General features: G+C 41.8%; 1 protein-coding gene and 1 long non-coding RNA gene across 3 annotated transcripts in view; both read right to left on the bottom strand.

Moving 5' to 3' along the window:
• Positions 1–163, bottom strand: part of LOC122631425 — a 3440-nt gene extending 3277 nt beyond the window's left edge. Inside the window, exon 1 of the long non-coding RNA XR_006327703.1 lies at positions 1–163. This exon is cut by the window's left edge and continues 353 nt beyond it. This is a non-coding gene — a long non-coding RNA (uncharacterized LOC122631425).
• Positions 1–13719, bottom strand: part of LOC122631421 (serine/threonine-protein kinase Warts-like) — a 123119-nt gene extending 109400 nt beyond the window's left edge. Inside the window, exon 1 of one of the 2 annotated variants that reach the window (XM_043817080.1) lies at positions 13674–13719. In XM_043817080.1, the coding sequence (XP_043673015.1) occupies positions 13674–13704 (31 nt within the window). In that variant the 5' untranslated portion in view covers positions 13705–13719. Of the gene's footprint in view, positions 1–922; positions 1145–13673 lie in introns of those variants that run through there. The other variant, XM_043817081.1, reaches the window with a different exon arrangement.
• Positions 13720–15048: the final 1329 nt, after the last annotated feature.

The raw sequence follows: 15048 nt of genomic DNA on the forward strand, positions 1-15048 counted from the left end.
AAAGAGCCGGTTTATTACGTTCGTCCCGAAGACCATTCGCTGTCATCGGCACGATGACGATCGTTGTGACCGTACGCGTAACGCACTGATCCGATAATACGTATCCAAAGTGAAAAGCTTCTGAGAGTCGGCACGCACATCGCCTATCATCCTCGAGTTGATATCTACGACGATTTACGAGCACTATTTCTCTTGGTCGTTTAAACGTTCGTCAGTTTCTTCCTTCGATTCTGTTAAGCGATAAAACTTAAGTGATAATAAGATGACAAAGATTCGTATATACAAAGACGATACCAACGAAATCGTACGATAGGAACGAACATCGATCGGAAATCATTATCGATTCAATCGAGAGAAAAGTCCAAGAGAATTGAAGCTTCGAATGGAAGAGAAAGATAGTAGGATAGACAAACAGACGGGCGGACGGACGGACGGATAGACAGACAGAGAAAGAAAGAGAGAGATGATCGTACTAACATAAGAGTTATATTAACGGTTTCCGGCTAGGAATATTTTCGCGTCATCTGTTCGACGCCGATCATAAATCCTGACCGTCGACGATGGAAAGACTCGCGCGTTACGCGGAACTTATTAAAATCGCGAATATCGAATTGTCTGCTTGTCTCTCTCCTCCTCCCCCTCTCTCTCTTTCTCACTCTCTCTCTCTGTCTATCATATAAATTATCTTGAATATGTCCATCCCATTATCCCTTGACGAACAAAATCGTTCTATCCAACGTGAATAAAAAAGAAAGAAAGGATGAAAAAAGGAATAAAGAAAAAGAGAGAGAGAGAGAGAGAGAGAGAGAGAAAGAAAGAGACAGACGAAAAAAGAGCGTCGATCCGCGCACACGAGTTCGCACTGAATCTCCACACGAATGCGCACAGTGTTCACTTGGTACACGCGCGCACGCGCACTTACTCACTCCTCGAGTAGACGGCATCACACAGTGACGACAACAGTAGGGGTATATCACCGGAGACGCACTGCGTGGCACGACGGATCTCGAACTGTGTCAAGGTTCCTATGAAGAGGCTCGCTTAGTCGATGTCTTTCTCTCTCTTTCTCTTTTTAGACCATTTGAAGAAAAAATAAACTTTTCCAAAAATCAGACTCTCTCTCTCTCTCTCTCTCTCTCTCTCTCTTTCTCTTTCTCTTTCTCTGTCTCTGTCTCTGTCTCTGTCTCTGTCTCTGTCTCTGTCTCTATTTCTCTACTCTCTTCCTCTCTCTTTCTTTCATTCTTTCACACTCTCAGAGACGAGTCGATGCTCGCGAGTAGTCTCGAGTTCAGCCGCGAAGTAGAGTCGATCTCGGGACACTAGGTGCGCGCTTGGTAGGGGTCCGCGTAGGGTCTCGAGAATGGAGTTGGAAGGGGATAAGGTCGAAGGTCAGGGCTATACGGTCTGACCCATGACCTCTGACCCTCTCGATCCCTCCGACCCGACCCGCCAGAACCCGCTCTCCCTCCACTTCTACCGCTCATGCACTTAAGTCGTTCTTTCTCTCTTTCTCTCTCTCTCTCTCTCTCTTTTTCTTTCCTTATTTCTCGCTTTCTTTCTTTCTTTCTTTCTTTCTTTCTTTCTTTTTTTCTTTCTTTTCTTTTCCTTCCCCTCCATCTTTCTACCGGCGTCCTTTTTCCTCTCACAAATGTCAGTCGTCTCGGCAGCCACGAGATACGACCAGCTTCCATACTCGTATCTCTCCGTTTCTCTCACACAAACGCAAAATGCAAACGCACGCTCTTTTGAAATATTCATCTTCTATTCTCGCAAAGGAACGCTCACGAACCCTCTCCTGTCTCCTGTTCTCTGCTGCATATGACATTCCTTCTAGATATGTTTTGCTACGACGTAATCGGAAATCCGTGAAATTCGATGAAACTTTAAATAGTTATATGCATACTTAAGGTTATCGGTTCGTAGGTCGAGCAAAGGATTTCCAATAACTTTGATGAATTCATTCCGGTTGCGAGTCGAAACAAAGATAAGAGTCATAATTAAGATAATAACGCGCGAGACCGACCACGTCTCGAACTAATTACTGTTTCTGATTATTAATATTATTGTTATTGCATCGTCATATATATATATATATGTGTGTGTGTGTGTGTGTATGTAGCTATATACAAACGTAAGTATATATATTTAAAGAGCTCGTTTCATCCACGTGCTTACAATACATATTTCACTTTAACACTGCGAGTAAAGTCAAGTTCACGAAATCCGTTTCCGGCGATTAGATCAATTATTAATCGATTTCTACGTAATTCACATTATGCACTACCTTCCATTTCGATGAATACGTGATAATGTCACAAATACATACTTTTTCTCGCAGGTAGAAAGGTAAAAAGCTTATGAAAAAGAAACGATCAAACTTTCAACATCTTTCAACGTCGTTGGTTTGAAATAAAATTCGATCAATAATTATCTTTCCTCGTCGTCGTCGTCGTCGTCGTCGTCGTTGTCTTAATCCTGACGATAATTAAACGAAAAGCAGTACGATAAAGAAAGATGTTATCTTTATCACTGATCGATTGAAAATTGTTTTTTAATTGCTGGACAATTAATTCCCCCGATGTAAAGTGTTCACCTTATTAAACGAAGTAATTCATTCTGGTTAATTCTGGCACCCTCTTCTACTTATTTTTATTTCTTCTTATTTTTTCTTCCTTTTCCGTTTCTTAAGACTTACGACGTCGAACATGTGTTCGAGGAAGACGATATTTTTGCAACGATCCGACGAGCGAGATCACGGCCGTGTCGAGCAGACTAAAGTAACAGAAGAGCGCGCTTCTGTGTCGGTGAGAATGCTCGTAGAGTGCTTCGCGAGCGTATACATGAAAGTGAGCCACTTAATATGGATGTGTGCGGAAGACCCGCGATTGGACCTCTGAACTATGACCTCCGCGCATCGGGACCATCGCGCCGAGCAACGGCCGGTTGCTACGAACCGTTTGAAAAATTTCACGCTCTACTCGCGAACGTAACCGATTACATACAGCGAACTACCTATTACCTCTTTCTTCTATACTTCCGTCATTTTTTCTCCTTCCTTTTTTCTCTTTTTTCTCTCTCTCTCTCTCTCTCTCTCTCTCTCTCTCTTCTTTTTTGTTTTTCTTTCTTTCTTCCTTTCTTTCTTTCTCTCTTCTTCGAGTACCTATCATCTCTCCTCCTTTCCACTTTACCTTTGCCTTATTCCATCTTGTTATTCTCGTCTCGAAGGTCGATTTAAATCACGATGCCCCGCGATTTGTTTTGACTACGTGACGGGTCAAGTTTCCTGTGTGCTATTCATCACAATTAGCTATTGTTAAATATGTTAACGAGATACCGTAATGTTATGGAACTAACGATAACACGTTTAATGTAAGCTTCAATAATCATTCTCGCATTCGATATTAAATAGCATATAAAGTTTTGATAAAGGTCGGTAAGTTCAAATCTGTTCTTCAAACGTTCTCATGAAATTCGCTATTTATCGTTCACGTTTCTTTGTCTTTTCTAAACACGTAATATCGAACAATACAAAATGAAGAACAACGTTACAACAGCGATTTACGATCGTTTTTAACGATTGAAATAAGAACGTCGAATTCGTTTAAGATAATATATGTATTATCGTTCGTTCGAATGAATAGTTAAGGAAGTGATTCGTGTCAGCGAAGAATCCCCCATGACACAAAGCTCTTTATACACAAAGAAAAACTTTCAAATCTAATTAACGTTATTTCGAATGATACGATGGAAAGATAAAAAGAAGGAACACCGAACTCCAACGAGATCCAAGATATTCGGTAAATTTTAGATCCTTCGTCTACAGAAGCTACAACGCAAATGCCTCGTAAATCCGTGTAGCGAGGCATTCGCTTATAGTCGAGTTAATAACTCTCCATAAATATCAGGGAAAGGAAGGTCGGTCAAAGAAAAAAAATATAAACAAACTTATTCTCTCTCTCTCTCTCTCTCTCTCTCTCTCTCTCTCTCTCTCTCTCTCTCACACACACACATACACACACACACACACACATACACAGAGACACAGAGAAGCGCGCACAGCAAAGAACGATGCACGCACCGTCTAGACTCCCCGTGATTTCGTCGATTTCTCGAGAAAGAGAGAGAAAAAGAAATAGAGAGATAGAGAGAGAGAGAGAGAGAGAGAGAGAAACATTTCGATAAACGGCCGAGACATCGATATTTATCGCGCGCTCGATCGACCGTAAGAGTTTTAAACGTAGAGTCAAGTGACGTTAATCATACGCGTGGCTATGCCCGCGCGAGTGCACCGACTCTACGAATTGATGATTCCTAATTAAGGTACCGCGGTGCAATTAAGGAGACGCGCTCCTTTAATTGCAGCTATCAATAAAAAGATAGAGAGGGAGAGGAAGGGTGGAACCAGCGGTGGAAGATAGTCCGAGAGGAGGGACCGACGAAGAAGACAGAGACCGAAGTACGGGTGTCGTCCGATAAATGTTTTCGTGCTACCGTATGTAATAAGCTAGCTATGTGTGTGCCCTCGAGAATAAACCAACCCGTTCCCACTCCCCTACTCGAAATCTCCCATCGTTTTCTTCGTCCTTCTTCGTGATCATTCGCCGCTCGTCCGGAATTTCTCAATTCGATTTCCGTCCGGTCGCTCATTAATTGCAACCAGTTCCTTAACCGGCGAAATCGAGTCACCGTACTCTTCTTCCCTCGATCTCTTTCTCCTTCTCTTTCTCTCTCTCTCTCTCTCTCTCTCTCTCTCTCTCTCTCTCTCTCATTCTCTCATTCTCTGTGCGTTTCTCTGTCTCTTTCAAGTCGCACCTACTTAATTGGATCGCGTACCACGGCTCGAACGTTTTTCGAAATACCACGCTCAATTCGTACGGTCCTGTTATTCCTCGTATTATTTTTACCTGGCCCTTTTAATCCTCCTATTTTACTTTACTTTACTTTACTTTCATTTATTATACTTTTACTTTATTCGTTCGGAAATACGATAACCCGTTGAATATCTATACGATTCGAAATAATTTATACCCGAATTCACGAATTTTAATATCCGAGAATATGGGAGAAAAGAAAAGAAACAAAAAGAAAGAGATTATCTCCCGTAGGATCGTCGTTAGATAAATATCGTTTTCGTCGGGACTATGTAAATAAATCGAAATAGATGGATCGATCAAGGGATAAGTATTCCCTGGCTCGTTGCCGAATCGAAAATCGATTAAAAGAGATCGAATCTCTTCTAAAACGCGGATTTCGCGAAGTCGGCGAAGACATTCTGGAAAAAGGAATGGTCGATGGTATAGGTAAGGTATAAGGTCGGCTTCTTTTTTGACGAAAGGAGTCCGAGAAACTCCACAGCCGAAATCTGGTTTCCTATGGTGGAAGGAATAAATTCCATTGGCGACAAAAGGAGAACGCCCTTATGCCGAAGCTAATAGCGTCCCTACCGGTCTTCGTTCGGGTATACGAAGAGTAGAGAGACGAGAGACGCACGCACACCGAAAACTTTATTCCTTTCTCTTCTCCTCACTCCTGTTGCCCGAAGAAGAGGAAATAACGACCAAGAGAAAGAAAGAAAGAAAGAAAGAAAGAAAGGAAGAAAGAAAGAGCGAGATGGCGACGTCGTTTGCGAAGGAACTACTCCCTCCTCCACATCTCTCCTTCTTACTCTCGCGTGGCCTTCAATCTGTCAGAGGGCGAAGCTTACGCAGGTGGTACGATCACGTCGTCGTCGTCGTCGGAAGAGAGAAAGAAAGAAAGAAAAAAGAGAGAGAGAGAGAGAGAGTTCTCGAGTAGTATACCTCCGGAGGATGTAAATGAAAAATGTAAATTGGCGTCGACTGAACCGATTCCCGAGTCCTACGGTTTCAACTTTTCGGTCCCTTGCGTAGAAAGAGAGAGTGAAAAAGAATTAAAGTGAGAGTAAGAGAGAGAGAGAGAGAGAGAGAGAGAGAGAGAGAGATCCGGAGTACCGGGCGGAAAAAGATCTAAACGTTTACGCCGACCGCGAACGGAGCTGGACGCGAAGAGTAGAAGCAGAGGAGGAGAGTGAAGGAGGAACGAAGAGGAAAGAAGAAAAAGGGAAAGGAAGAGAAGGGGTTGAGATGCTGCAGGAGCCTTTCGCTAGACTGAAGAGACAATGCCATTGTTTTTAGACTTCAAAGGGACCTGACCGCTCGCGAACTGAGCCTTTGCTCTTGCCGTCGCTCCTAAATTCTTCTACGTCAACCAAGCAAACCCAGTCCCCGTAATCGCGAATTCTTCTTCTCCTCTCTTCCTTCCGTCTATCCGTCCGTTCGTTCGTTGGTTCGTTGGTTCGTTGATTCGTTGGTCCATCCATCCGTTCTTCTTTCCTTCCTTCCTTTCTTTCTTTCTTTCTTTCTTCCTTCTTTCTACCCTCTGCATTATGTACGAACCCTTAACCCTTGACGAGGAGGTTTTGTAAATAGTCCAGACTTTTACTCTCGATCGAACGTCGATCGAATGAAAGAAATAAAAATAATGAAAAATGAAGAGAAGAAGAAGAAGAAGAAGAAGAAGAAGAAGAAGAAGAAGAAGAAGAAGAAGAAGAAGAAGGGAAAGAGGAGTAGATCGGTGAAAAGGAGCGGCTCTAGGAGGGACTTCTTCCTTCTATACGTGGATTGTAGAACTTCCAGAAGCCGGTAGGCAAGCATGATAATTGCCGTGCTTGGTCGGCCCTTCGCTCCAATAAGCTTCGCCATATGTTTCAAAGTCAGCTCAAGTATATATATATATATGTAGGTATACTATATATATATATATATTTGTAAGTGTGTGTTTATATACTTACACACACACACACACACACACACACACACACACACACACACACACACACACACACATAAAACAGTTACGTAGAGAGATCGGCTTGCCTGCTTACCTTTAAGAGGGTAGGGGATAAGGGAGGGTATCGTCAAGGGTGGGGGGAAGAATGGTAAGAAAAGGAGTGGACGCGGATCGTTTGGAAGGCGAGAGAGGGTAAAGGTACGCCGCGTAGGAGCTCCTCGCACGTATGTAAATGCGTATTGTCTTACTACGCCGATAAAAAGACCTCCGCCGTGCCGGCTGCATTACCGTGGTCAGCAGTATATTAGCCCTTTGATTTATGCCGGATCGCCATATAAGTTCTACAATGTCCCGTCGTGCGGCTCATACGCGCGTGTAGTATACGTGGTACCTTCTCTTAGGTAGATACTACTCCTTAGGCCCAGCTGGGCGAATCCAAGAGATATAAAAAGAGAGAAAGAAAGAGAAAGAGAGATCGTTTTAGGTGTGCACGAGTGAAAAAGGAAAAGAGAAGAGAAAAAAGAGATAAGAAACGTCCTTCGATCGAGTCGACACTCCGGAAATGATCATTTCAAATTCCTACGATCTTTACTATCTAAGATCCTTACTATCTATCGTTTTTCTCATCTTCGAATGATCGAAATTGACTTTGGTTTTATAAAACAATCGTAAAGAACTAAACGGGTTCGATCGTTCGTTCGTTCGTTCGTTCGTTCGTTCGTTGTTCTCTTAACACAAGGTGGATCGTCTTAATGAGTGATTAATAGCGACTCTTACGTCGAGTTTAGACGATCGTCAGATCGCTACGAAAGGCATGATACCAAGAAAGATCGTTGCTACCGCTTTCGCGATGATCATTAATTTCAAGCGAAATAAGTCGTAGACTTCGCTATCCGCCATTCGTAGTTCCTAATGACGTTTTGTTAATGAAGATGAAAAGCGTCTTCGCCAACATTGAATCCATCTACTTACTTCGGAATCCTTTGCGAATAATAATCACCTCTTCGATACTTTGTATCTTCTACACTGATTCTATACCGGAAAGTTTTCTTTCGACGAATGCGTTTGAATATTATCTAACGTCTAAAAACTTTACTACGAAATTTACTATTACTTCGAAAACGTTCTCGTTTCCCATTACCACGAACAGTTTTACCTTATCTCTCCTCTTATACGTTCGACACGTTCTTAATTTGAAGAGGATCGTAAACAGATCGTCGAACAATGCCAATGATCGGAACGTTCGAATAGATTTGCATGTTCCAAGGAATATCGTTGGGTCCCGATCATGCAATTAATAAATTTGTCTCCTCGAGTTTGCATTATTCATAGGATCTTTATCCTTCGATTTTCCACATAGAAAGAAACTATTCGAGAGTATATCAAAAGTTTCTTAAAGTTTCGATCTTCTCTCTCTCTCTCTCTCTCTCTCTGTTTTTCTTTCTCAGACAAGCACACGCATACTCATACTCTTTCCCGGCGGATTTCGATCGATGGCAGAAAGGTTGCTGAATTATTTGAAGAGTCCGCTAGTTGGGTGAGTCCGAGCCCGTCCTTTTTCATTCCAGAATCCTCAACAGGATCCGAGGGAAAAAAGGGGACTCGGTATTGCGGTTTGTGCAACGTCCAAAGTTACACCGGCGGACCGGTCGTCGTCTTCGTCGTCGTCGTCGTCGTCGTCGTCGTCGTTGTTGTTGTTGTCTTTCACGACCGGTAGCCTCCTGGGGACCTCGTTATCGGTACGATGTTGATATATGGCGTGCATTGCTCCTCCATCCACGCCCTGCACGCTCCCTTTCTCTCTCTCTCTCTCTCTCTCTCTCTCTCTTTCTTTCTGTCTCTCTCTACTGGCTGTTCTTCTTGCTCATGGTTCGCATCGGTCCTTGTTACACACGCTAACGCCGTAGCTGCTACTCTTCTCTTCGAGTCCGAACGGATATTCAGGCCCATTGTTCGGACCGCCCTCTGTGGCGAAGCACCGACACCGACCGCTTTCGTTTCTTCGTTCGTTCATACAATACTGTCTTATTATAAGGCGGCAATATCGAGGTTCCCTTGTCTCACATTTGTAGACACACGCCATCGTCTTACACTAAAAGCATCCTCCCCTATCCACCCTTTTATTTCACATAAACAGCAAACCCGAAAGGTTCTAAATCTTTTCAACGAAGGAAAGATCTTAGATGATCAATATTGTTCTTAGAACTTTTTTCAATCCTCAAATAATATCGTTTCCACGATCGATTATAATTTTTTAACCCCAGCTCCTCCATCTTCTATCCTTTTCAATCTTCGAATAAAATTCTATTACTACTATAGATTTTTATCGAAATCGTACTGATAATGTTTACTATCGCATTTCTTTTTTTGTTGCTTTTTTTCTTTTTTGTTCTAAATCATCCTTACCTATGTAAACACCTAAGGGGTAATAAACGACGACGAAGGGATAGAAATGAACGACAATGAACTAAGTCTGTTACTGGCTGACAATGATTCGCTCGGCTCGCGATCACGTCACGGACAAAAAGTCGGTGTTGGTTTAACCGGTTCGCGGGTTATGATGAGAAATGTAATTTAAATTATTCACGCTTTTTGCCCTCCTGCCTGGCCTTTTTTCTGACATAACAATCACGAGGAGGATGAGCGTTAGACGGCGTTCGGGCAAACTGTTTCCCTTCCTCCTCTCTTCCCTACCTATCCCTATACCTCTCTCTCTCTCTCTTTTTTTTTTCTTTTCATTTTATGCTATCTTCCTCGTTCTCGTTGAGACTCATCGTTCACATGGGAACGAAAAAAAAAGGAAAAGGGTAGAAAAAGAGAAAAAAGAGAAAGGGAAAGAGAGAGAAAAAGAGAGAGAGAGAGAGAGAGAGAGAGAGAGAGAGAGAAACTCTGTGAAAAACAAAACGACGAGTATCACGAAAGAGGCCGACGCCGCTTGCTTCTGGAGAAAGTGAATACGCTGTGGAAGGTCTGTTGGTGGAGGGAGGTAGACGGAGGCAGACCGTCCTCTTCGTGAATGAAATTGTAACCTGCCGCGACCACTACGATAATGTCCTCTTACGCAACGGCGCACGATCTTCCTGTCTACGGGTCTATGACATCGAGAAGAACAGAAAACGACTAACGAAAATTACTCTCCGTTCGAATTATTTACCAACTATCGTATCTGTTGTTATTCTTGTTGTTTTCTTTCTTCTATTTTTTTTTTTTTTTTTTTTTTTTTCTTTTAGAAGAAAGGATCTTCCATCATCTTTAAGATTTAAGATTTTCATCGGTGTTATCAAAGCGTCGACATACACTTACCAAAATGATATAGAAATAGATACAAATAATCGACGTAATCGAGTCAAATCACTCGTCGAACGGTGGTGATATCTCAGCAGTATGAACTTCCAAAAGAGTCGAGCCCTTGACGTATAATAATTTTGATTCAGACTTAAAGAACTGACTAAACCTGTTCTCTTGATTGCAAGGAATATATCCAAGGATTTTCTTTTTGCGTTCGTGTAACTACAGGATCCTCTCTCTCTCTCTCTCTCTCCCTCTCTCCACCCTGGAGTAATGGAACTTAATGCAACGTGGAAAAGCTCGTGAATGAGTTGCGTGACACGTAGGAGGTTTGCAAGGCCTCCATGCGAAGATCCGCGTGACTCCTGTGCGTCTTGGTATAAGGAACCTGGACTTCCTGTCCGCGCTCACATGTCCGACTCTCCCAACCATTATAGCATCATCTACTACCGGTCGACGTTGTGGGAGAGTAAGCATCGCTCATACGTCACGTTATGCGACCACGTTCGAACGAAGGTGCCAACTTAACTTCTCTCTATTTCAATTTATCTATTTATCTATTTCTTTTATCAATTTTTCTTCCTCCCTTTTCTTTTCATTCATAATACTCGATACTCTCTCATTCAACTTTTACGACGTTGCATCATATAATATTCCTCAATGATTCATTCAAATCGATCAACGATAGCAAATTAAATATTTCATTATATATTTGTTTATATGAACTTTTGTCGTATATAGGATAGAATTAGATTAATCGTTTAAACATTATTTCGAATTAATATATCTTTCTTGTTTACTCGTTATCGTTGAAAAATTAATCGAAAGTCAGATGATAATCACTTTGCAAAGTTATAAATATGTTAATACTTTAAGTCGTCTTATCTTATATTCCGAATAAAACGATGATAATTTTAATCGTTAATGGTTAATCTAACTTCTGATAAAAGTATTAATTTAATCATGTTGTATAATTAACATACGGTACTACTAAAAATTACATCATTCATTCCGATTGATAATAAAATACTTCGATTATAATTATACGTTTACAAGACCTCTTTCACGGACTTATAAACGTCTTTAATCGTAAAACTCGATCGTGTACAAATGCTATTAAAATTTGTACGATTCGCTGAGTAGATAATAAACTCGTCTCGACTTCTTCGAGAGTTAAATCAATAACACGAAGAATTGTATCTCTCCAACGATCTCTCTCTCTCTCTCTCTCTCTCTCTCTCTCTCTCTCTCTCTCTCTCTCTCTCTCTCTCTCTCTCTCTCTCTCTCTTTCTCTCTCTCTCTCTCTCTCTCTCTCTCTACAAACGATCAACGACAACCGATTTAATAAGCGTACCTCTCACGAAACCTTTCGATACGATTATTACCTAGAAGCAAGCAAATTTCGTTCTCGTTATCTTCTCGCTGGAAAAGAAAAAGAAAGAAAGAAAGAAAGAAAGAAAGAAAAGAAAAAAAGAATTAAAAATTGCGTCGATGCGTATCAATAACCTCGCACTCGATATCAAAGATAACATTCATTGTCTTCCATGTTCCTTTCTCGGCATCGTAAAATCACTCACAAGGGGCAATTCGTTACGATCGGTGAAACACGACACGAACGCAAAACGGATCTGTCTTTAATCGTACGATGGCCGAACGTCGTTGCTAACAAATTGAACCGCACTGTTCGACGGACTTTCGTGGAATCGTATCGTGATCGACGATCGATGCATAGGTAGGTATTACGAGTGCCGGTTACGTTTACGATCCACATGCGTCACGATTATGTCCAACGCGGTGACACTTTGCGCTACAAATTTTATTTTACGATATGTTGACTTGCTGTACAAGAGAGAAGTACGAGCTCCGTGTACTTACATACATACCTACATACATACGTTCTTACGAGACCGATTCGAGATAGATTTATTACGTCCACGCGTTCTACTCGCTTATACCACCTACCACGTTGCTTTCCCATACTACATACCTACACCTATTCTTCCATTCTGTTTCTTCCACGGAAGAGAAAAATTTTCCTTCCAGAATTACGGACGTTATGTTACGGGACGTTGCGATTTCGCAGAATATATATATATATATATATATATTTATATGTTTGTGTATATGTATATATATATATATATATATAGAGTTATGTAGGAATACATCGTGCGTGTTTTGAGACTTTAGAAAACGCCTACTTATACGAGTCAACGAAACCAATCTATCAAATGTGCAAGCTCGTAACGCACGCTCGAAATAATAAAAATAAAAGGAAACTAAAGAATGAGGAGCATTTATCGAAAGGTAATTAAATTAATTTCAAGCGCGAGTAAAAACGCGTCCACGAACCGATATCCATCTATCCCGCCGTCTTATTTCCATGTCATTGAAATTCGCACGACGATCTCGCGCGATAGAAACGAACGTGCACGCACGCGAGCCACACTACGGTCACTCCATCTCTAGCCTTGTCTCTCCTTTTCCTGTCCTTTTTAAATCGAATCGAAGAGAACCAGCGGGACGTAACTTAACGAAGGGACTCTAGAGAAAGAAAGAAAGAAAGAAAGAAAGAAAGAAAGAACGAAAGAGAGAGAAAAGATATGTCATTAATAAGACAACGAGGCACCGATAGGTATAAGAGATCTATAGAGAGTGGGGATAAGGCCCACGCGTACCAGGACCGTCTTTAGCAACGTTCAGACCTCTCTTTTTTCTCTTTCTTTTTTTCTTTCTTCCTTTTTCTTCTTCTTCTTCTTCTTCTTCTTCTTCTTCTTCTTCGCTCGACCGTACGACACGACACGGTTAAATGCGTGCAACACGTCCGCACGATCGATCGTTACTTTCAATCAAGCCGACCTTTCTCCCTCTCTTCCCCTCTCCCCTTCCTTTTCGTCCTCCTCCTCTTCCTCTTACCCGATAAACGCTCACGTACTACGTACGACGAGAACGCTCGCGCAGGAGATTCGACCTGAATGCGTGATATCGATTTTATTTATCGATCTGACCCGGTCCGCCCGCCTTCGCTGACGTCATCATCCTAGACACGCAGTGCCCACGCGCGAATCGATCGATTATTCCCTTTAGAACAGTGTCCGTACGTACGAGTTTGTCCGTTGTCGTTAATTGCCACCAAGAGACAGACTCGAACGATCGGTAGCTCCCGTTAATTGCTACCGTTTGCGATAGGATACACACAACCGTATCGTTTCGTTTCTTCGATCTACAACAAGGCGACGGGACGTTTCGTTTCATATTATCTCTAAAGTCGAGAGGCGATTTTCAACGATAGAAAACTCGAATCTCGTCTGGATCGTCGATTATACGGACTCGAGATTTTTCAATCGTATTCTTATCTTCCTTTTCTTTTTCTCTTCCTTTACCTTCTTTTTTTTTCTTCTTCTTTTCTTTTTATCGGTATTGGAAAAGTATGGTTACTTTCAGCTAAGAGAATAAAAACGAGATCAAACCGATAAAAATATTTTATTTATCTGATAACGTCTGATAACGACGTTATATTATTTACATTATCAGATACGTAAACGGCGGCTTTAGTCAAGCAAGTGGAGTGTACGTACTTGTTCGTGATCTCGTTTCAACATTCCGCATGACCAACGAAGGATGCAACGATTACTTGCGAATTCCGCGATAGAGAGAATTTGAAATACCTACTACTCGCCACCGTCATCGTCATCGTCGTCGTCGTCGTCGTCGTCGCCGCCATCATCGTTACGAGCTACGAAAGAAAATCCAAAGATGTGCTTCTTGCAATGATCCAAAGATCGTACCAACGAATAAAAATCTCATAACGTCTATCCACTTACTTCCTTCTTCTCTACGTTCTTCTTCAAAGGACGAGCAATAAATATCGTTGAACCTATCGATCGCTCCTGTCTTTTCCGTTCGACAGACACACACGACGTTTCCTATGATACCTGAATCAGCAAGTCGGTGTGAGCGATTTAAAGAGAAAAAGAGGAAGAGAAAGAGAGAAAGAGAGATAGAGAAGGAGAGAAGAAAAAGAAGAATAAAAAACACGAGTAGCTAAGAAACGTCCGTACGAGATCGAGCAACCTAATAGGAATTTATTGAATCGATACAACTTTGTTCTCTCGCGATATGCGAGAGATCGCGTAAGAAACGGTCTGGTACAAACGAGCCGCTTGCAACTGACGTGTGTCGTCATAGGTAACAGAAAGAAGGAGAGAGATCGGAAGAGTGATAGAGAAAGATAGATAGATAGAGATAGATAGATAGATAGAGGAGAGAGAGAGAGAGAGAGAGAGAGAGAGAGAAACGATCGAGAAATAGGAGTCAAGACATAGAAATTTTCTCTCTCTCTCTCTCTCTCTCTCTTTTTCCCTCTTTCTCTTTCTAGAGAACACCTAGGATCGTTTGGTCTCTTCCTTTGGTATTTCTTCGTAAAGAGAAACGAAAGGGAGAAAGAGAGGCTGGGAGTTCCGTCAACGGCTCGTGCGTTATGCGTTGTGCGTTCCATAGAAGGCGTCTAGTTTCTGTCGATCGTCGAAGTAACGAAGCGCGTTAATGCCGTGAGCGGCTTCTCATTGTGGGAGCGGTCTCTGAGAGTTACGGTCAGCCTGCAATATCTTTTTACACGAACGCAGGGGCTTGTTAACGATAGAAATCCGATCGGGTACAATACCATTATTTAAGCTTTTCTCTCTCCCTCTTTCGTTCAACGTGTACGCAAGTAAGTACGTACACATGCGACTAGACTGATAGATAGACATATATATATATCTATATATATTTATATATATATATACATATATATGTATATACACAACTGTATATATACTACTAGGTATATACAGACATCTTGCCATTAGTGGCGAGAGAGGAGACCCAGTTCGCTCGAACAAGCCTAATGATTTCGTTCCACAACGCGCGCTCGACGGTGCTTATATTCTCTTTTTCTCTTTCTCTCTCCAT

This window comes from Vespula pensylvanica, chromosome 9, assembly GCF_014466175.1.
Source record: "Vespula pensylvanica isolate Volc-1 chromosome 9, ASM1446617v1, whole genome shotgun sequence".
Taxonomy (NCBI): domain Eukaryota; kingdom Metazoa; phylum Arthropoda; class Insecta; order Hymenoptera; family Vespidae; genus Vespula; species Vespula pensylvanica.